This window comes from Pelodiscus sinensis, chromosome 16 (genome assembly GCF_049634645.1).
Source record: "Pelodiscus sinensis isolate JC-2024 chromosome 16, ASM4963464v1, whole genome shotgun sequence".
In the NCBI taxonomy this organism is placed as follows: Eukaryota; Metazoa; Chordata; order Testudines; family Trionychidae; genus Pelodiscus; species Pelodiscus sinensis.
The window spans coordinates 6,092,963-6,115,071 of NC_134726.1; the positions used below are offsets into that span (position 1 = coordinate 6,092,963).

Sequence of the window (22,109 nt, forward strand, 5' to 3'; positions counted from 1 at the left end):
GTTCATTCCATTTTGTTTATAGGTCCAGTCTCTAGGCAGTACTGCTTCCAGGTTCTTGAACACTAGTACATTATGCAATGCTCCAGGGTGGAGTTCTCTGCTTGGACATTTCACAAAGAAACAGTTTAGAAAATACAATTTTTCTTGAGGTTTGGTCAAAGCTCATTTTCACACAGCCTAAAGATTAAGTAACATTTGGTCTAAATGATGTTTCTCTTTCCTACGTAAAGGTTGACTTGTTGCTATGAAAGCCAAACAGAGGAGACCTGATACTTCCTTAATTCAAGTGCTGTTCTGGTGCCAGGAGTGGGTAAAAAAACACGACTGCTCTGCCTTCCCCTTGCGCACGGGAGTAGGTTACTCCAGTAACAACAAGCTTGGAAACAGTAGCCACTAACACCATGTGGACACTAATGAGTCCCTGCTGCCTGTTTGAAGTAGGGATGCAGTCCTCCTGGAGTAACTAAGATAACAGCCCTAACACATGTCCTAAATAAGCTTTACCTGCTGGTTTTGAGGAAAGATCCCTCTGTAAATGCTTGGCTAATCTCTACAGCAGGTCACCAGGGGGCAGGGACATGGAGCACTGTCCTGCAGCATTCTAGGTGTTTCTTGTCCTGCCTTCCCAATAAGGGAGCCAGCTCCATCACTGGAGCAGCTGGTTTTGGCTGCCCGGCTGGCCAGGGTACTCAAACCCCCAACCCTGCCCTCCCCAGGGCAAATGCCCTGTCCTCTAGCTATGCCAGAAGTCACCCCTCTCCCTGCCTAATGCGAGAGCCTGCTCCATCCCCCGGGGAAACTGGTGTTGGTCCTCCAGGGGCTGCCTGGGTGGGCAACGGGACTCAAACCCACTACCCTACACTCCCCAGGCAAGTGCCGTCTCCCTTAGGCTACTCCAGGACCTACCCTAGCTCCCTACCTTGGGGGCGTTCTAAAGCACTACTGACCACTCTGGCTTGCTGTTAGCCCTTTTGTCACTGGAGCGAGATGTAGGGGTGTGCTACAAAGCCGGTGCCAAGGGAGCTTCCCCCTTCAGCAACTAGACCCACCAGCATGTTTCTCCTCCCACCGGCAGCGATCGCAGCTCCAAATGGGAAAAGAAGAGTCCTGACGTTAACCAGCAGATGGCACTTCTTCCTGTCGCTCCATAGGGCTTAAGACTCAGACAGAAACCAGCAGGGCAGAGGAGCCTGCACGGGACTTGATGTTCCCAGTCAAAGTACTTGAACAAGTTAACCTGCCTGCATTTGCCCACTTCCTTGCTGCACCAAGCTTTCTGTGAGGGTGTGTTCAAGGAGAAAGCCACTTGGCGTTGTGGCTAGTCCAGTGCCTGCAACGTTCCTTTTTGGGTCTGCCAGCAGCGCAAAGCGATTGAGTGTTGGACAGAATTAAATCCATGTGGAAGTGAGCAAGTCAATCATCCCCTCCCCTGCCTTCCAGAGTGACCCGCGTGCGGGGGGAGGGGACCAGGACCGTCGCTGAGCAAAGTGATGCTTAACCAAAGCTTTGCTCCCCTCCAGCCGGCACCTACCAAGGCTGCACCCCACAATCCAGGTCACAGCCACTTCCAGCCACGCTCGCTGTTCAGGGCTGACTTATACCAGATCAGGAGAAAATCTCTGAGCAACTCATCTGAGCAGCTGCAGCAGCTGTCGGCTAATCGGGTGTATTCAGTGGTCGGAATTGCCCCAAGTGGGTAATCTGGCCGTAACAGCGAAAGGACCCCTTGCTCTTGAAAGATGTCTACAGTGGCTGCCAATTCAGGACTAATCGGTTCTCTGGCTTTTGCTGTCTTGGGTTGTTGCACCAAATTTCCCACTATTCTATCTAGGGATGTAAAGGGTTAATTGGTTACCACACTCTTACCAGGTGATGCTTACTGTGTGAGTGGTTAACCAGCAGCTGGGCTGGTTAATAGGCTCTCCATTAACCTGTTAACATTTTAAATGGGATTTTACATCCCTAGTTCTATCCCCAAGAAAGCTCTCCTCCTGGTAGCAGCTGGGACCGCACCAATGCAGAACCTCATTGGTGGCTTGCAATGTCCTAGGCAGCATAGCTGTGATCTGTGCAGGGTTAAATAACTGCATGTGAAGCACACGTGTGGCTGGCAGGAGTCCTGCCTTGCGTTGCTGTCAGCCAAGCTGCAGCTAGTGACAGCGGCAGAGGGAAATATAAGCAAACACAATAGCAGGGGATAAAGAACAAAGTGTGTTGCGTGACATTAGCGGTGGGTGGGGACCAGTATGTTCAGGAGAATTAATTTTGCTTCCTTTGTACTTTTCTGAGTGAAGTGCCCTAGAAATGCAGGGCTGGACGGGACCTTGGAAGGCCACCTAATCCATCCCAACGTGCCAAGTTTTTAAAATCTTTCTTTGCAGGTCAGGCTTGCTAGCCCTTTTATCATTTTTGTGCCTGTCCTCGGGGCTCTCTCCAGCTTGTCCATGTTGTCTCTAGCTGGGACCTCACCAGAGGCCAAGTGGAGCAGGATAGTTACCTCTTGCATGTGACACTCCTGCTAACACACCCTGGAATATTAGCCTGTGTTTGTGAGGCGGTTGTGGGAAAAATGGTATATTCTCATTCAATTTATGTTCCATTGGAATCCCAAGGTCTTTTTTTCAGCAGTAGTGTCACCTACCCAGTTATTCCCTTAATTGTATGTGAGCTTTTTATATGTTTTTCCCCTTATTAAGTGTAGTGTTTGTATTTCAATATCTTTAAGGCTAGTTTATCAGGCAGGCTCTCTGCAGGTAGGGGCAGGTACCAGCAGGGGAAAGTGGAGCAGGTGTCAAGAACTAGCTGCTCTTTTTGCTTAGTCGATCTTTTTCTTAAAAGCTTTCAGCAAAACCCGAGGGAGCTGCAGCTTCCGCTGGAGTTGGCAGAGGTTTGAACTCACCACGTGACTGTCACATGAAGGACAGCGGCGCTGTTGCTGCGGGCTAAGGCTGCTCAGTCCGTGTTCATCTGTTTCAGGCAGCCAGCTCCACAGGCTCATCTAAAGCAAGGCTGAACTTTTGACTTGCTACGTTGAGCCAGCTGCCGAAGGGTCTTGGGGCAAGTCGGAAATGAGGGCAGCTGCCGAGTAATCCTGCAGCCTAGTGGCCCAAGGGGTAGCTTTCAGCTTTTGTGGGCCCAGGGCTGAGCATCTGGTCCCGCAGAAGGGCTGGGCTGGGCTAGGCTGCTTGCCTGAATGCTCTGGGGCAAAGTTCTGGGTTTGGGTATTACCCCCCGGTGGGATAAGAGGGTGAAACCAGTGACCTTGGGCCAGTGAAGGTCCTGAATTAGAAGGGAGGGGAAGCAGGAACTGTCAACCCTGCCCTCTTCTCCTGTAATGGAGAGGGGGCGTGGACAGCAGCAGGGAGCAGGTAATGAGAGATGCCAGCTAACACGATGATCCTAGACCAGGGCTGGGCAAGGTGTGGCCCAGGGGCCGGATCCAGCCTGCCTAATGCTTTTATCCCGCCCATGGGCTGCAGCTGGCTGTGTCCTATTTATAGCCTGCTGCCTGGGCGTTTCCAGGTGATGGTGCAGGCAGCCAGATCCTATTTAAATTGCTCCTGGTTATGAAGCTGCCCCAGCAGAGGCCGTAGCTGTGAGCCCTTTAATTAGCCACAGGAACCCCAGGCAGTGCAGTAGCGGCAGGGCCTGGAGCTGCGAGCTCTTTGCTATATTTTTAATTCAGTCTCTGGCCCCAGACACCTCTGGAGGGAGAGCCAGGCTCCTGCTGTTCCTTCTCAGGCCCCGCCCCTTGCAGGGTGGAGCCAGCCTGTAACTACCTACCAAAATTAAGTGCTGCCCCCCCCCCGAATATTATTGCTGGAAAGCCTGCAGCACCCCGAGCAGTTTGATCAAGAAGACGCCTTCGGCCCATGAGCCCAACTGTGCCATGGATGGGATTAGACCCTGGGTAGCGAGACCGTTGCTCTGGGAAGGGCCGTAGGGGGAGGCCCTACAGATGCGGGGAGCCCTGTGGACACCAGGAGATGATTTGAGGGTGCCACTTGCTGAACACACCAGTTACAGGCAGGGGGTGAGTTAGGGACGTCTGAGCTTTGGGGGCTGGAATTCCACACGGGCTGGTCTCTTCCCACGGGCGATGGGAGCTGCTGCCCGCCAGCCATGAATGCCATTCCAGCCCGAGAGCTGGGAGCCGGAGCACTGGAATGTCCTTGGCAGCCTGTGCTATTTTAAGGGCGGGTGCTATTCCCAGCACCAGGCCACACGAGCAGCCTCCCAGACGTGTGTGCGTGCTGCATTGGGCAGTGCAGGGGGCCTGCCCTGGGCTGGCAGGCTGCATAGGGCACAACTGCAGCTGGGCCCGGCTCGCTGAGGGTCGTGTTATCTCCTTTCTATGGCTGGCTGGGACGAGCGCTTCTGTGTGACACGCAAGAGTCTTCCACGTCCGTCCCCTGTGCCAGCGGGGAGATCCTGACACCGTAACCCCATAGCGGAGTCCAGCCTCCATTTAAACCAATCGCGAAGAAGCCCGAGGGGGAGCCATGAGGCTGCTGCAGGCAGAACCCTTTCCACCTTCCTGGTTGTTTGCCCTGGGGATCTCAGCAGTGGAGGTCTGAGCCCCGGGGCCAGCCTGAAGGCTGGGCAAACTGGGCCCAGGGCGCTGTAGCCAGAGGGCGAGGGGCACCTGGGCAGGGGTGTCGCTGAGCAAAGGGGGTAGAGGGTTTGGGGCAGTGTGGCTGGGGTGGGGGGTGCAGGTGGGAGGAAAGCACAGGGGTTGGGATGAAGGGGGCACAATGCAGCAGTTAGTGATAAAGGGCACAGAGCATGGGGGTGCAGGGGTTGGGGAGCCCGGGGGTGCCAGGAGAAATGGGTGATGTTTCGCCCCCAGCGGTCAGGGGCACCAACAGTGCGAGCTCCTGTTGGTTTAATATTTACAGTCACACCCCAGACATTATTCGGCATGCTCCACAAAACCCCAAAGCAGGCCTGGCCAAAGGGTTTGTGGGGCCCAAGGCAGGATGCTGGGAGCGGGACCCTGGGCCCAGCCAGTGCAGCAGCGCAGGGCCCCGAAAGCGCGGGGCCCAAGGCATTTGCCTTGCTCTAGGGCCAGGCCTCCCCAAAGAGCTTGTCGAACAGACCGACATGTCGAGAGAAAGTAGGGGAGGGCGAGGAACTTGAACACACGCCAGCTTGGTTCACAGTAACCGCGTGGCAGTGGGTTATTGGGATGTGCTCAGAGAAGCTTGGGGAAGGGGTGTCCCGGCGTAGGAGGAAGGCCCAGGCGGTGACAGCGTGGAACGCATGCGTATGGTAAAACTTGATGTGGTCAGATGTTTGTAATGGAGCAACACTGTGGTGTGTGTGGGGGGACTGGGTTTTACATTGTGTATTGTTCCAGTCTCTCCACTTAACACCTTTCAGCAGAGGCTCTCGAAGCGCTTCACAGAACTGAACAGGAGCAGAAACGTTGGCATACGGTTTAGAAAAACCCAGCCATAGTGAAAACGCCTTCCTACATTGTAAATGTCGCGTTACCCATGAGATGGGGACACTGGGCTGGTGCAGGACTCGTTGCGGGGGAGGAAGGGAAGCTGCCTGCTCTAGCTTCACTGTGCTAGGGGAGCAAAAGTTGAGGAAGCCACGTGTGTCACGAGGGCAGGTGTGTACGGGAGGAGAATTCACCAGCAGTTTTAAAGAATCATTTCCTTATTGTGGCAAGACTTAATTTAATCTCCTAGCATCAGTGGGCCGGATCCTCATCTGGTGGAAACGGAAGTCAATGGAATATATTGACTTAAAAAACATTACCTCCCCCTCCCCCACAGGTCCTGATGTGTTTGTTTTCCCTTGCACCCTCCCTCCCCCCCCCATGATAAATCCTTATGCAAAGGGGCAGGTTTGTTTGCCCTGCAGGGAGGAGAGAAGCTGACTGAAACCCAGACTGGCAAGCGGGAATTAGAAAGACAGAAATGTTGGCTTGGAAGGGGCCTCTGTGGGTCATCTAGTCCAGTCCCCTGCACAGAAGCAGGATACCTAGACTAGTAGTGTCCAGCCATGTCCTGTTGCATTCCCCGTGCCCCTTTACCAATAACGGATCTGTCCGCACCCCTCCATTGCATTCCTGCAGACAAGGACAGAAGAGCTTGGGCTGACAGGGAGCAGGGGCTAGAGATGGAGAGGGAATGGGGGCATCGCAGGGCCTGGAGAGGGAATGGGGGCATTGCAGGGCCTGGAGCTGGACACGCGTGACTGGCCAGCGCTCCCTCACCTGTCCTGCCACATCACTTGAATGCTCCTCTGAGCCCTCCAAGAGGGTCGCGCCCCACAATTTGGGGACCACTGATCTAGGTGGTCCCTGACAGGTATTTGCCCAAATTGTTCTCAAACCGAGAGTCCAGAACCTGCCAGGAGACTGGCTAAGCCCTGGTTCACTAAAGATTGGTGCTGATTATTTTCAGGAATAACGGCATTGCGCAAGAGGGTTTTTCTTATGCAAGAAGGGGCAGTGTAAGACAGCTCCTTCTTGCGCAAGAGCCTCTTCTGCAAAAATGGCGGCTCATTAGATATGCAAATGAGGCTCAGTGATATTCCACGCGTAACCTCATTTGCATGGTTCTGGCGCAAGATCACGCCAGTGTAGATATAGCCGATGGATTTAGCTAGCACGTTTTGGAGAGGTGGATTGATGGCAGCGACAGGAAAACCTTTTCCTTCTCTGCTACAGTGGTAGGGTGGTACAGCTGTGGCCCTTCCAGTGTACACATAGCCATACTCTTTGTTGCATTTCCTAGGCTTACGAGAAGCGCTTTCCCACGTGCCCGGAGATCCCGGTCTTCCTGGGCAGCGAGATCCTTCAGGAATCCCACAGCGACGATGGAGCCGTTCACATCATCGAGCGGAGCTGCAAGCTGAACGTGGACGCGCCGCGGCTGCTGAAGAAGGTGAGAGCCTCGTGCGTCTCTAGGCTGTCTTGTGCTTGCGGGAGCTGTGGAGACTCCGTGCCCACATCACCTAATGGCTCCTGTGTGGTTCTGTTCTTCCTTTCTCAGATCGCGGGGGTAGAGTTCGTTTTTTTCATACAGAAAAACACTGTGAACTGGAAAGAGCGGACGCTCCTCATCGAGGCCCACAACGAGACCTTTGCCAATCGCGTTGTCGTCCTAGAGACGTGTAGCTACTCGGTAAGCGCCTAATTGCCCAAGCAGCCTTCCTCTGGACTGTGCAGTGAGCCAGGGCAGCTGAGGGACCGTGGCAGGGGCCTTCTGCCGTGGGCTGACAGGCGGGGAAGGCTCTCTGAAGAGTTTTTGGATGCTGGGCCATAATCCAGTGTGACTCAGAAGCCCATTGACCTGCCTGGAGGGACTCCCAGTTGGGGAGAGCTCAGAAGCTGGCTTGTGTGCGGGTGGTGGGGGGGCAGTACCTTGCCTTGGCTGGAGCGTTAGGCCCTGGCATGAGATCAGAGAGCAAAGGGAGGAAGGTGGGGTTCTAGATTTGCTGCACAGGGTTCCCCTAGTTCTCCAGGCTTAGATTTTAACAGGAACGTCTGGCCTGGGCATGACTGTAGCAGTGTGGGGAGGAGCCCCAAATACTGATGATGGGAAGTTGAGGTGGGCGTATGGGAGGCAGCTGCAGCGGCCGAATTCTCATGCTGCTCCGAAAAGAGCGCCGCTCCTGGCTTCCCTATTGCGAGTTCTTTTGTCCCCGGGGCTTCCATGTTGCTCCTGTGTTGATCATAGATAAAACTCTCGTGCGGCTTCTTGGTGGCCTGGGAGGATTTCGTCCAGGGTGTTCCGCTTGTCCAGCCAGCCTGCCTGCCATATCCATGCCTCTGCGCCACAGGCGGCCAGCCACACTGAAAATAGCATCATGTATTTCGGGCAGCAATCCGATAGCTCCCCTGTTTCCTAAACAAAAGTCCAGATCCTGTTACTTACCTGCTCTGTTGGCACTTGCGCATTCGCACGGCTTCTTGAAATCAAAGAAGCTTTCAATGGTGGTTGCTTCCAGCGAAGCAAGTAACTAACCCCTCCCAACCCTCGATTCCACTGGGCCCCCAGGGCATTTATGTGCTGTGGTGTTTGTGGAAATGAGCCTGGCTCAGATTCTTCCACTGCCGTCCTCTCTCTCAGCGGCTGGCTGCGTGGAGATGCTGTTGGGTCCACTCAGCCGTGGTACAGTCCCAGATTTCAGGTTACTGGGGGTTAACCCCTGGGATTCCAAGATGCGGCTGCTTTTTGGAAGGGAGGAACTAGTTGTCTGAATCCTGGAGATGCTCCTGATCTCTCCGAATTGTGGGAGGAGCATGCAGGGAACAGATTTTTCTGATGTTTCAACCTCAGCCACGTTCCTTGGAGAAATATGAACTTTCTTTCAGAGCTGCTTCCTGTTTTCCCTACAAGCACTTTGTCCTTGACCGATGGCTCTGTGCGTATGGTTTTTGGTGTTCAGTGACTGGGCCTGCAGCCTTAATGCATAAGAGGAAGGGCCGACCCTTTGATAAGGGAGAGAAGGGGTCAGAGCCATGTGGATGTTTAGCACATCCAGGGTCCTGGAGGAATAGAACGTAGGAAGCTGCCCCGAGAGGGAGGCTGGCCTGTGCTAAAGGCAGTGCTGAGACCTGGGAGACCTAAGTTCGATTCCTTGCTCTGCCACAGGCTTCCTGGGTAACTTGGGGTGAGTCACTTAATCTCTGGATGTCTGTTTCCCAGCTGTTCAGCAGGGGAGGATAATTCCCCCTTTCCCTCACTCTGCCTCGTCTGTTTAGCTTGTGACCTCTTTGGGGCACGGCAGTGCCTGTCAGGCATGCAGGTGGAACGGAGGTTGAATCCAGATATGGGAGTGGGCCGGGGGAATTCCTAGAACTCAGATCAGAGTCCGGGGACAAGCCAAGTCAGCACTGTAGCTGGACTATAGGTGCACATCAAAGCTGGGCAGTCAGAGTTTGAGGGACATGAGGCAGTATCAAGGCTGGAGCAGGTCAGTAACAGGGCTGGAGCGAGGTCGTCGGGGTAGCGCAAAGACAAGACCAGAACCAGGCTCAGGCAAGGCTGGGGCAGGACCAGGGTGAAGAGTAGGTTACGCTGTGAGGCAACGCTGCCAGACTCGGTGGGAGGGTCAGCTGAGCAAGTAGCCCTGGTCTGGTGGCAGGTTTGCCTCGTGCATACCGCAGCTAGCGCCAGAGGCTTGATTAAACGCTCTTGGGGCAGTTACAATGTTTTTTCCTTTGCCTTTTGGGGAGCCAAGCAGCAGAGGTGGGAGTAGTTTTGATTTCCGTGGATGGGGGAGAATCCAGCCCTACTTTCGGTTGTGCTCCTCATGTGCCTTACGCTGCTGTCCGACTGAGCTCTGAAAGATGTCTTACTAGCGGCTGGACTCCGTGCTGACAGGCCTGCCGGAAGTCCCCTGGGAGAGCGGACAGCCATGTTACTGCCTGGCGTGGAGGCCGGCTGCCGAGGTTTGCTCTGCGCTGTGTGACTCCAGGCCTGTCTCCATCTGAGTTTAGGTGCACCCCGAGAATGAAGAGTGGACGTGCTTTGAACAGTCTGCGTCTCTTGACATCAAGTCGTTCTTTGGCTTCGAAAGCACTGTGGAGAAAATTGCCATGAAGCAATACACTGCCAACATCAAGCGGGTGAGCGCTGGTTTCCCCCCTCAAATGCAGCTTGAGCGTCCACAGCTGTGTAGAAAGGGGAGGTCAAATGGCTGCTGGGGTCCACGATTGCCGTGGCAAAGGGTGTGAAGGGTCAGGAGAGGTGACGTTCTCTAACAGGTAGCTCAAGGGAGAGGGGACGGGCAGGAGACCTAGGTTCTGTGCTCAGCTCTCCTTCCCTGCTGTTGCCTTGAATAAGTCCCTTAGCCTCACCGTTGCCTGAGTTTCATCCTCCGTAAAGGGAGAGGACGCAGCTCTACAGAGCAGCTGGGCCCTCCCCTGACACTAAGTCTCTCTGGTAGAAGGCAGCGATTAAGCCAGCATCCACTGAGGAAAAACAATCTGTTCATTTGGCCATCTCTATGCGCAGGTTGGAAGGGGATTATTCTGGGTGAGGGCCGCATTCAGCGTGTGGTCCAGACTCCTTGGAGTCCTTCTGACAAGTGTCCCCATACAGGAAGGACAAGCCCCGGGAGCTGGTTCGCTTCATTCCACCGAAGACTGGGCTCTGACCGGATCTGGGCAGTGCAGCGGGGTTGTTTTGGGGGGATGTTAGTTTGATTTGATGGCCTTTTCCCTGGGTTTAGGGGCTCCGGGGAGCAGGGCAGCCAACAGGTGAGATGTGTAGGGCTCACCGACCTTGTTTTCTTCCCTTCCCCTGAACCCAAACTCTTCTGTTACCTCAGAAGTTCCCCCGAGTAACAACACCTTGCTCTTCTCTAGAGAATGCCTTTCATGCTCCAGGTAAAACTCTCCCCACACGCCCTTACAGTCAGTCCGTTCGGTTCCCTCCTGCCTTGCTCTCATGCTGCTGCATGAGGGTGTGAAACACAGGAACGTGCTCCTTCTTCCTTGGGCTAGGGAAACTCCCCCTTCCCGCTTACAGCTGGGACCCTGCTCTCTCCAAGCACCGGAAACCTTTGCCCACGTGGTTTTTCTCTCTAATGCAAGTCTTTGCTTCCAGGGGAAAGAGGTGATCGAGCATTACCTGAAGGAGCTGATCTCTCAGGGCATCACCTTCATCCCCCGTTGGACGCCTCCACCAGTGAGCCGACAAAAGGACAAGGGGGCCCTGGCTGTGGGGTGCAATCCTGGTATGGTGCCAGCAGAGACCTGCACACAGGGAGCTACCAAAGAGCAGCCAGGCAGCTCCTGCCCTGCTGCAGAGATGGCTAGCCCTGACGGTATGTCCTTCCCAGGCAGCAGCAGCAATGTGGACGCTCTGGGGAGGGATGGAAGCGACTAGTCGACTACCCGATAAGCATACACTCGACTAGTCGCTTCTCCACTCCCACTTGCTAGCTCTATCAGCAAGAGGGGGGGGGAAGCAGGAGACAGTGCTGGGGGGAGCCAGCTTTGAAAGCCGTTTTCCCCCAGCACCGTCTCCATGGGTGGACAGGGAAGGCAAAGGCTAGCAGGGGGACCAGGCGCGAGCCGGGAATCAGCAGATTCCTGGCTTGTGCCTGGTCCCAGACGCTGCACCTCTGCCTTTTAAATGTATTCGCTTCATTCCACCAAAGATCTGATCTGGGCAGTGCAATGGGGTTCATTTAAAAGGCAGAGCCGCAGCGGGGTTCGCTCTCAGGAACTAACCCTGCTGAGGCTCTGCAGTCCCCCCTCTTATCAACTAATTGAGTAGTCAAAGGAAATTCCATCAATTACTTGTAGCCTCCCTAGCTCTGGGTCTCATGTTGGGGTGTTTCTGCCACTCAACTCCCGAAGCTGCTGCAGGCTGCTCTGAGGGCGCCAGCCCCGTGGGAAAGCGGCTGTGGCAGTAGAAGGAAGTGAGCTGAGTGGTCATTGTGTCCTTGCAGTGGCCTCTCCAACGATGGGCACTTTTTACCCAGGATTCCTGGTCCTTGCAATTGGGGCTGTATCTCCAGGAGCTTCCAGAACAGCCACTCTGTTAGTGCTGCTAGAGAAAGAAGCTGAGATCTGGGGCTACTGGGTGCTGCTCCTTCCTGCCCTTCATCATGTGGCTTTTCTGTGTCTTAATTTACCCATCTGTAAAATGGGTCGAATAGTTACCCACCGGCTAAGGAAGCTGGAAGGCAGAGTTAGTATCGGTGAAGCGCTTTGAGATGAAAGGTCCTATAGAAGTGGAAAACACCACTCAGCAGCGGGCTGAGATTATTGGCTTCCTTTTTGTTCCTTGTATCTCTGCTCTTCAGCTCCTAACTCTGTCCGACTCTCCCAGCTGCTCTCTCTATTCCGTCATGTGCCTACTCCCCTTGCCTGGATCTGTAACGTGGGCTCTGACGCTTAATTTTCCCTGGGGATGTTCAACACCCACTGCATCCCCTCCCAAACGCCCCCCCCTTTCACTGCTCTCTGCCCTCCTCAAGTTCCCAATCAGATGTTTGGCGAGGGTGCCCTTGATCACCTGTGTCCAGTGGGTGCTGCGCACCCACTACTTTTTTCCAGGGGTGCTGCAGCTGCAGCGCACCCCCAGAGAATGATTTGCAGCGAGGCTGCATGAGTGAAGGCTAATTTCTCCTGTAGAACTGAGGAGCAGCAGTCGGGGCAGCAGGGTCCTCGAAGCACGTGGCCCCCAGTGCACGACACTGAAGCCTGTTGTTTCCAGGGTCAGAAATATCCCGCCTGAAGTGGAGCTATCCCCAAAGGGTCCCTCCTGTCTCCACACGCCTCCCACACAGCTGCTGTGACGCTGCCCTTTTGGTACCACGGTCCCCATCCACCCACTCCCAGCTGCGCATCTGCCTCCAGCGCTGCACGCTGGCAGGCAGGATCCCCTTGTCCTTTGTGTCTCTGCTCTGGAGGAGCCCTGCGCTGCACTAGCCACACGGGACCAGCCTCCCGGCAAAGGTCCCCCTTGCCTGCGGAGCGGAGCGATTACGTTATTCGCTCTTCTCCCCCTGGTGGCTGTCCATGGAATTGCGGTTCAGCAGCTTCCAGCCTGGCTCCAGGTCCCACTGAAATCCTGCCTGCCTCCCTTTGACAACCCCAACCAGAGTCCAGGGCAGCTTTGGGATGGAGGCAGGCGTTGGAGGGTGGATTGGCACCGTTGAGTATGGGGTGGATGCCCCTGATGCGATGCCCCAGGCCAGTGGTGGGCAACCAGCGGCTCACGAGTCATTTTGTTTACCATTGTCCATGCACAGGGGGCTGCCAGATGCTGCTGGTTCCCATCCACGTCATTTTTTCCCGACTGGTGTTACTCCAGCGACATGCACATACTGCAAAGGCCCATGGAGAAGGGGCGCGCTGATGGCACCCTACTCTGACTGGGAGAGCCCCGCATGCCCCCTGCAGCCAGTCAGTTCCTTTGGCGCCCACACAGCGCCCTATCGCCAGAGGCCATCTTGGGGAGGGTAGTTTTGTGGCCCACTGAGATGGAGGCCACTCAGGTGGCCCACTCGCTAGCCTAGCTTGCCCCTCGCTGCCCCATGGACTCCTTGGAATATTTCCCAGCCCTTCCAGAACCTGGACTGTTTATGAATGAGGCCAAGAGCGTTTGAAAATTCCCAGTGGAAAGTGTGTGTGTGGGGAGGAGATGGGGGAGAGAGGGAGCGAGCGAACTACTGCACAGTTCCCCATCCCTCACTCCTACCAGGGTGTGACTTCTCTCCTAAGCTGCTGTTTTTTTCCCCCTCTCCAGCTGACAAACTGGATGCTGATTACATTGAACGGTACCTGGGGCACCTCACGCCAATGCAGGAAAGCTGCCTGATCCGACTCCGCCAGTGGCTGCAAGAAATGCACAAAGGGAAGGTAGGCAGCTAGAGGCAGAGCTCCCTGTCTGGTGACAAGGAGGGAGTTCTCCAGTGAGCTGCTGGCTGCTTGGAGGCAGCTTTACCTAATGGCCTGATCATGTAACTGGGATCCAGGAACCCCTGGGGTCTAATCCCAGTTCCGCTGCTTATTAGCAGCACGGCGTTGGCCAAATGCCTGCTCTGTGCCTAAGTGTCCCCATGTAAAAATGCAATTGTCAATAACTCCCGTGTGCTGAGGGTTAATTGATTGTGAAGCACGATGTCAAGACGGGTCTTTCCTGCTGAGTTTGAGGTGACTCATGCTGCTGCTACCAGAATATCATGCCACCTTTACTTCTTTGTTGTTGCCAGTGGTGGTGGTGTCTTCAGAGCTGGGTGCCTGGGCAGCAGCCGCTGCTACCTCTCACTGCCCAGCTTCAGACAGTGCTGCCGCCAACAGCAGTGAAGAAGTAAGGGTGGCAATACCACGACCCCCTTTTGGCTCAGTTGGGAAACACGGCGGGAAATCGCACATTTTTTGTGACTTGGTCAGGGCATAAAAAGCAAGTTTTTTGTGTGTGGCTGTGTAACCCGGCTATGACATTTTGTGTTTATGCCATGACCAACCCAAGAAAAACGTGTGATTTCTCTGCAGTTTCAGTAGGCCCCTTGTTCTATTTAGCAGGTGGCCTTGCTGTGTCTGGGGATAGAGTGAGGGAATCAGCTAGTCATGTTGCATAGATCCATTCAAAACCAACTCGCCTCGCCAGGCTTTTAGCAGACACTGCGGACCACATGTAGCCCATTAAGGTTCTGCGTGTGGCCCAGGAGACATTTTTGTTTGCCGTTGCCCCCACGCAGCCTTGCCAGATTCTGCTGGTTTCCGTTTGTGTCGTGGTTTTTCCCGCCAGTCTCACTGAAGTGACACGCATGTAAAGCAAGGGCACGTGAAAGCCGTGCGCTCTCCCCATGCCCCATCGCAGCGCTGCTACGGTTCAGCTGGCACAACCCGCAAATTCTAGCTACGCCAGCACAGTGAGCAGCACGACCCTGTCCCGGGAGATCGTCTTGGTGACGACAGTCTTACGGCCGCTGAGGTGGAGGTTCGCTCACTGGCCTAGGGCGCCCATTGCTACGCTACCCCCTAGGCATTATGATTCACCTCTCTCTGGTTTTTATCTCGTCTTTTTTTCAGGTGGCCTTCATAAACCAACATGCCTAGGGGCTGCCTTCCCACTTGGAAGTTTTGTTTAACTCTTTTTTTTTTTTTAAAAGGAAATTCTGTATTGATGCAGAAACTTCCATGTTGAGGAGGAGGGTGTGTCTGTCGGCCTCGACTCAAGGGAGCGGCTCACACCCCAGCCGAAGAGTCACAGCCTGAGTGAAGAGAACCCCCCAGGCCCGTGGGGGGGAGGGGGAAGAAGAGTAGAGTGATTTGCAAGGGCAACCAGGGCTGATCCCAGCATTTGGGCATAGAGCCCAGGTGGGGTTTGGCTCCCACCGGCAGTACTGGAGATTGAGAGCCAAATGTATCCCTGCCTCTCCTCCATTGGCTAGACCCCCGTTACCCTGAGGATGAATCCAGCCTCACGTTTTAGTGGCACACTACAGATGGCTGTGGGGAGCCTGAAAAGAGCTCCCTTCTTCCCCTCCAGACACCGCCAGAGAAGCAAGCCTGCTGGTGTTTCTGGACCGAGGTGCCCCGTCTGGGCTGTGCTCTGCAGGGTCAAACGCTCGTGGGCAGGAATCACGCCTGACTGCTTGACATTAGCAGGGGTGAATTCCTGACTGGCTCTGAGGCCCAAACCAAAGTGTCTCGTGCTACGAGAACAGCTGCCCTGGCTCAGCGCTGTGACGTGCCGGGGGAGGGGACTCTCCCTAGCAGGCTGGACAATGGGGTATTGTGTTCCTGAGCGCAGGGGGAGCCTTGTTAATTGCAGTGCTTGATTTGGCTCCTTTGGAGCAGGACTCGGCTTTGAGCAGAGCTGCCCAGTCTGCCCTGCTTTGGCCCCAGCAAGGTCGCACCAGGCCTACAGGCTAGGTTATGAGAGGGGGCGGGGAACAAACAAAAAGCCAGGTCTTCCCGAAGGTCCCCAGAGAGGCTCCAACTCCCCCTCGTTCCCTCGCCCTGAGTGGTTAACCCGCACAGGGAGCGTGGGCAGTAGCAAACAGAGCCGGCGTGGTTAGGTGGGGCCAGGAGCCCATTAAAGCCAGGCAACGGAGGTAATAAGCTGCCTGCTCCATTGGTCAGCACTTCCGAGAGGCAGGGGGGCCTGGCGAGCAAACCAGGTTCATGCCCAGTGCTACTGCTGGCTTCTGCGCATGCTGCTTTCAGGCCTAGCAGCTGGGCGTGGGGCGTTCCCCCGGGGCAGACGTACAGGCGGGCGCGGGGCCGTAGTCACTGCTTTGGCTTGACAAGCCTTCTGGGGTCCCGACCCGCATGGCCTCCTGTGTCTAATGCGCCGACTGCCCGACATGTCACCCGGGGCTGAGCGTGACAGGGAGCCGCCTTGGTCATCCCCCAGGACCCAGGTTTGGAGCGGGAGGGCACCGTGTAAATGCCTGTTTTTGTTTTTCTTGTAGTCAGAGGCTGGGGAATGGAAGCCGGAAAAGGTAAAATCTGGAGCATGTGAAAGCGTTGCCTTTAGGGATGGTCTAACCCGTGTGTGTGTGCAGGCGCCCTTCGGGCAGCTGGTTGCTGTGGTGGATCCAATCAGAGGGTGAAACCGACTCGGCCTTAGTGACGGCTGTAGGTCGCCGTGCACGCTTCTCGGTCTTGTGTATTCCCCGGGCCCTGGAGAACCTCTGCAAGCCGAGTGGCTGGCACCGGCAAAGGGGATCTCCTCCGAAACCCCGTCTATTGCTTCCTCGTCTGCTTCTGTAGAAATGCGAACGGCGTGTCAGGCGGGTTCAGAGCCAGAAGCTTGTCTCGGCGCATTGGCGCTCGCTCGGAGGAGGCTGATCTCTTGCTGGGACGCGTTCTTTAGCGCCAGGGGAAACACCCTGTCCTGTCAGCTCTTCAGAGGCTCGCTGCCCAGCTCCATCCCTGGGAGCTTGCCCCACCGGGCATTTGTGTTCAAATGCGACGCTCCGATAGTCCAATTGCACTGTCCGTTCCCGGCTGCCCCGAGCAGCAGCGAGTGCTTCGTGGAGTAAAGGCTCCCCTCGCTGGAAGGCCCACCAGCCACAGAGCTGCAGGCTGTAAATGATGTGGAAACGCAGATCCCTACACCGTGCTGCGAGCAGCAGGCTGTGAAAGCAGCCGATATTGGCACCCCAGCAGTAAGAACTGCAGCAGCCTCCTCATTTGCCTGCCTCCAGAAATGACGGCACCTGGAATTCTCTCGGCTCCCCAGCCGAATGCAGTCCCTGGGGTCGGAAATCTCTGTCCCGCTATTGGGCTTGATTTTGTGTAACAGTAGCCCTCAAAGCTCTGCCTCTGACCCAAATGGAAGCGCTTCCTCGGCCCTGGGCCTTGCTCTATTAAGAACTGTGCTGCTGCTCTTCCCTAGGCTTTCTGGTTATTGCTGGGACAGGCTTTCCACGGGCAAGCACGCTCTTGACGATCTATGTAGTGAGTAGGTGCTCGATTTATCTGTGTGACCAGCCAGGGAGGGGTTGTGGTAACCTTGGGCCTATGTGATACTGGAGAATGGCAAACGTTGATGTAGTAACCGCAGGGTGTTGTGTTCTTTTGGCAGGGGTGCCGAGAGCTCCCCTGGGTGTTCTGGCTGATTATTTCTGTAAGGGTTTGAACCAACCCGTGGATGGCAGCTTCCTTTCAGCACCGAAGCGGCGCAGCCTGCTAGGAGGAAAAAAAAATCCGCTGTTTCTATCTTCGTGTGATGTAGGGATGTAAAATCCCGTTTCATTTGCTAATTAAATGGGGGTAGGTGGAGGCGCAGCTCCAGGCTAGCTGCTTCCGGCCCTGCACAAGGCTGAAGACACTCAGCCAGTGTGGGGTGGCAGATGGGCAGCTGCATGGGGCTGTTGTAGCCCCCTGCCTGCGGCGGGCCACTCCCAGGTAATAGCTGTTACCTGGTATGCGTCACCTGTTAAGGGTGATGCGTACCAGGTAACTGGTTACCTGTTCACACCCCTAGTGTGATGCAGACAAATTCTTGATTACATTTTGAGATCTGGCATGAAACCGTGTCCACCCTGCGCCCCCAAAATGTACAAATGTGATAGTCACAAAGGGTTAGAAACAATTTACCCCAGGTTTATATCTAAGCTGCCTCCTGAGGGTTTGTCTGCACATTGTGCTAGTCCACCCTAGAGGTGTAAATTCTAATGCACACCACCATGCTACAGGCTAAGTGGCCCATGCGGATGCTGCTGTGTACAACTGTCTGACGCTGGACTCCATTCAGATGGAGCCGTGGTGTGCAACACACTAGCCACGTGCGGCTATTTGGCCGGTGGAGTGTGGCTTGTTTGCTATAGCAGTGGCTACTGTAAGTGGCTATCGCTCCAGAACCGGTTGCATGCCGCTAATCTAGAGAAATTTTAGTGCATGCCAGCAGGGCCAGTGGGCCCACTAGGGCACAGCTCGTGAGCAGGTATTAGAATGAGCACCTCACTAGTGCAGGCAAGCCCTACGTGTCTGCTGCAGCTTCATCTCAGTAAGTGTGACTGAGACGCCGGACTGCTTTGTGTCCAGCCCTCTTTCGACTGCCCCCTGCACGTCAGGAAGCTGATCAAAGCGCTCTTTGTCGCGAGCACGTGATGTTGGTGTTACGGTACTGCCCGGATGGCTTATCTGGACCGGGACCCCATTCCACTAACAGCTGTAGCAATGCCTGGGAAGAGACTCTCCCCACTTTGAAGAGTTTACAGCAGCGGTGGGCAACCTGCAGCCTGCATGAGACCCACTGGGGTTCCACCTGCAGCCTGTGCACCTGCCCGTCTACCTCTCCCCCACGCCCATCTCACGCACTGGGGCCTTGCACTTCCTGCTCCTCCCTCCCTGCACTTTTGGAGTGCAGCAAATCAACTGATTTATGTTTCCTCCCAGTGCTTGAACAACGGCAAACTGCTGATTCACCAGCTTGGGGAGGGTGGGGGAGGAGCAGGGATGGAGTGCAAATCAGGTAATTCACATGCTCCAAAAGTGCGGGGAGGGAGGGGGGAGGTGTAGGACGTGTGGGGCTCCGGTGCCTGCATGCGTGATGCCCATGGGGATGGGGGTTGATGGAGGGGCTGCCGGTGGAACCCCAGGGAGTCGCACATGGGCTGTTGGCTGCCCACGGCCGCTCTTGAACCCATGCTGGCGAGTGTCTGGAGGATGCCCCATGCGGAAGGGGCAAGCAAGGAAGAAAGCACCAAAACGTTTGTGGGAGAAGTGAACAAACGTGAGAGGCTGGTGTGATGAGCAGAAAGCTTGGGGGGAAGGGGGGCGTGTGCTCAGACACGAGAGGGGCTAAGGGGGGAAGAGGTCGCTGTTGTGGACAAAGGTGAGGGACAGAGAGGGGCTGGCATACTCTGACAGGGCCCACGTGGGGGTTCGGCTGACGGGACGAGAGCCTGCACAAGAGAGTGAGCTGTAGTGTCCCAGCTGAAGGGACTTTAGGGAGGGTACTTGGTCTACTGATGGTGCAGCTGTGACCAGTCGCCATAGGGCTAGTACAGGAGTTCTGTGGGCTGGCGTGTCGACTGAAGATGCTTTGCATGGTGCTGTGTGACTCTCCTGTCTCTCTCGGGCTCGCCCTGCTCTCTGGGGAAGGAACGCTGCTGCTTTGTTCCTTCCGGGCGGGGCTGTCGGCTGCTCGCTGCTGGTGGTGGCTGGCTGGGGGAATGTTCTGGAAGATTTCATATGCAGGGTGTGTTTAGGCCCAGGTAGGTGGCAGGGCCTCCTCTCTGAAGGGGACATAACTTGTCATTTCCCTACCGTCCTGGCATCCGCCAGCTGCAGTTAGCTGGAGTAGACAAAGGGACGTAGCAGGAGGAAAGGAAAGGCCACTTCAATCCGCTTCCATTCCTGTGAAGGGCTGGAATCTGCTTGGCTTCTTGTGGGTGTTTGTGGGGGTGGCGTGGGTAGCTGTGCGGTCCCAGTCCTTTGGAAAGAGCGTTTTCTCCTCTCTCTCAGATCCCCAGAGATGAGCATATCCTTCGATTCCTGAGGGCTCGCGACTTCAACCTCGACAAGGCTCGGGAGATGCTCTGCCAGTCGCTGACCTGGCGCAAGCAGTACCAGGTGGACTACATCCTGCAGACCTGGAGGCCTCCCCCGCTGCTGGAAGAGTACTACGCCGGGGGGTGGCACTACCAGGACACAGGTAGGATGGTGTCGCTGCACCACCAGTGCAGAGCTCAGTAGGGACGTAAGAGAGTAGTCAAATGGTGGACTACTCCCGTTTCCCCCTCGCCCTTCCTCCCGCTGCCTCTATATCAGAGGCAGCAAGCAGGGGGGAAGCAGGAGCTGGTGCTAGGGGTGGGGCTGGCTTAAAAACCCGTTCGCCCCAGCACCCGTCTCCATGGTGCTGGGGGTGGGGCGGACAGGGGAGGCAGAGGCGCAGAAGTCCCCACTCGCACCGGATCCCGACTGCTGCGCCTCTGCGGCTCCTACTACATTTGAAAGGCAGAGGCGCAGCGGGGATAGCGCGCATCCTTTCCCCCTTGTGGACTAATCGAGTAGAGGATGGAAATTCCATCAACTCCTTGATTAGCTGATTAAGCAAAATGTTAACATCCAGGGGGCTGAGTGGACCTATAGCTCTGTAGAGCCAACTGGGCTGGCATGGTGCAGAGTCCTAGCATGGATATATCCTAACAGATCTGCATGTCTCGACTGCATTGACAGTCTCTCTATGTACACGCAAATGAGGCTGAATCTGGCTGGCTTAACGGCCCCCTTGACCGAAATTTGCTTTAGGCAGCATTTTTTTCTTTGAATTTTAAGAGAATATTTTGCTCTAGGTAAGCAACTCTGATAGTGGAACCTTTCCTACCGAAATCCCTCCCCAGAAGGGTCTGCCCCAAAGGAGAGTCAACCAACAGCCTCCCCCTGACGACTGGATTAAGGCCACAATGCATTTCACCCCGGCCGTTGAACAGCCAACCCTCCTAGGCTGATGTTGGACTGGGGCATGGATAAAAGACACTCTAGCTCATTTCCCTCAGGGCTGTTCCATCTCCCAGGCACCTGCCCTCATTCCCTCTGACAGGAAGCTAAGGTCAGGCTGACCGACTGAATGCGACTTTGCTTCAGCCGTTCCCAGGCTCTGGGAGGCGTAGCATTAGTGTTTTCCCTGTAACCTCGGTCTTTCTTTGCTTTGAAGATGGCCGCCCCCTCTACATCCTTCGTCTCGGTCAGATGGACACGAAAGGGTTGGTGAAGGCCGTGGGAGAAGAGTCGCTGCTGCGACATGTAAGGGCTGCTTTCATTTCTTGCCTACGTAACGTCCCCTCTCCTATGGTTTCTCTGAGAGACTTAGGTGAGGTGCAAATCACAGGAGCAGGGGAAGAAGGGATCCACTGACTAGCAGACGAAGGAATTGGTTCTAGTACCCTATCGGTTGGCCTTGCGTATACCTCAGTGTTGAGGGGGGTTAGGTTCAGCATGCAGCTTATGGGCACTCTCTGGCCTGACGATTGGCCACATCTTGCCAGATAAAAATTTGGAGGCAAATTCTTCATGGTCTTCAACAGTGAAGCCATTGCAGAACCTGGTCCTTGTTGAGACCGTGGCTCTTAGGGCGTGTCTCAATGAACACTAAGGTACATCTAGGATGGATTCCCAGCTCATACAGATGTACCCAGGCTAGATTTACTCAAGGCAGTGTAGTCAGGATAGCAAGGCTGTGGCTTGGACAAGTGGCTTTAATACGTATTTGGGAGGTGAAGGGGGGTGTCCAGGAAGGTATTTACATCAGCAGCTGGCCTGAGCCACTGCCCGTGCTAGCCTGGCTACACTGCTGTTTTTAGCGTGCTAGGCCAAGCAAATCTAGCACAACTATGTCTCTTAGAATGAAGACACCTGTACTATAAAAACAGAGCCAGTTAGTGGCACAATTCATGCCAGAGCGTGTGTTTCTTGCTTTGAGCAAAATTTAGAGCAGCAACTGGTCATCTCCCCAGCATCTGAGCAGGAGAGGGAGGGGAGCGTGGGCGGGGAATCCATTCCGACTCCATTTCAGGACGCCACCTCAGCCCACATGCTGCTGGGCAGCTCTACGTTGCCCCTCTTGGATGGGGTCCTTAGAGGCACATGTGGCTGTGTAGCTGCTTCCACCTCACCCCCGACATACTTCCCAGCCCGGAGGGGGGCAGGGCCCATAGCACAAATGCACCAGCTGGAAGATCTCTGATCTCCCTGGAGACCGACAGCTGGACTGAGGCCCTTGTGTCACCCGAATGACACGAAGTACCTGTCGCTGGGCTTGAGGATCTGGTCCACGGGGTCACAGGCCTTGTCAGCTCAGCAGAGAGAATTTTTCACTAGGGAACCTTTCCAGAAATCTCGTTTCTGGCCCATGTAAGATGGCTGGTTGTGTCCCTTTACCACAATAGGCTGTTTTGGCTTCTGCTCGCTGTTCATTTGACTGCCTCAGGAATCCCCCCATCATGGAGTAGGAGATGGGGGAGGCTCCTCTTTGGATGGGTTGCCAAGGTAGCCCCAACCTGTGCTCTCTCGTTTCAGGTTTTGTCAATTAATGAAGAGGGACAAAAGAGATGTGAGGAAAACACCAACCTGTTTGGCCGTCCCATCACGTTAGTATGCCTCTAGCTGTCTTAAGGCCCTGGTACAGCGTGAGTCCCATGATGGAAGTAATGCTTCAGTGAAA

General features: G+C 55.2%; 1 protein-coding gene across 5 annotated transcripts in view; it reads left to right on the top strand.

Annotated features, from left to right (window-relative positions):
* SEC14L5 (SEC14 like lipid binding 5) overlaps window positions 1–22,109 on the top strand; it is a 54,704-nt gene that overhangs the window by 19,256 nt on the left and 13,339 nt on the right. For 4 of the 5 annotated variants that reach the window (XM_075899244.1, XM_075899248.1, XM_075899246.1 and 1 more), the window contains 9 exons: window positions 6,753–6,902; window positions 7,011–7,142; window positions 9,464–9,592; window positions 10,575–10,794; window positions 13,230–13,342; window positions 15,907–15,936; window positions 19,412–19,601; window positions 20,604–20,692; window positions 21,965–22,035. In XM_075899244.1, coding sequence (XP_075755359.1) covers window positions 6,753–6,902; window positions 7,011–7,142; window positions 9,464–9,592; window positions 10,575–10,794; window positions 13,230–13,342; window positions 15,907–15,936; window positions 19,412–19,601; window positions 20,604–20,692; window positions 21,965–22,035 — 1,124 coding nt within the window. The remainder of the gene's footprint in view (window positions 1–6,752; window positions 6,903–7,010; window positions 7,143–9,463; window positions 9,593–10,574; window positions 10,795–13,229; window positions 13,343–15,906; window positions 15,937–19,411; window positions 19,602–20,603; window positions 20,693–21,964; window positions 22,036–22,109) is intronic. The other variant, XM_075899247.1, reaches the window with a different exon arrangement.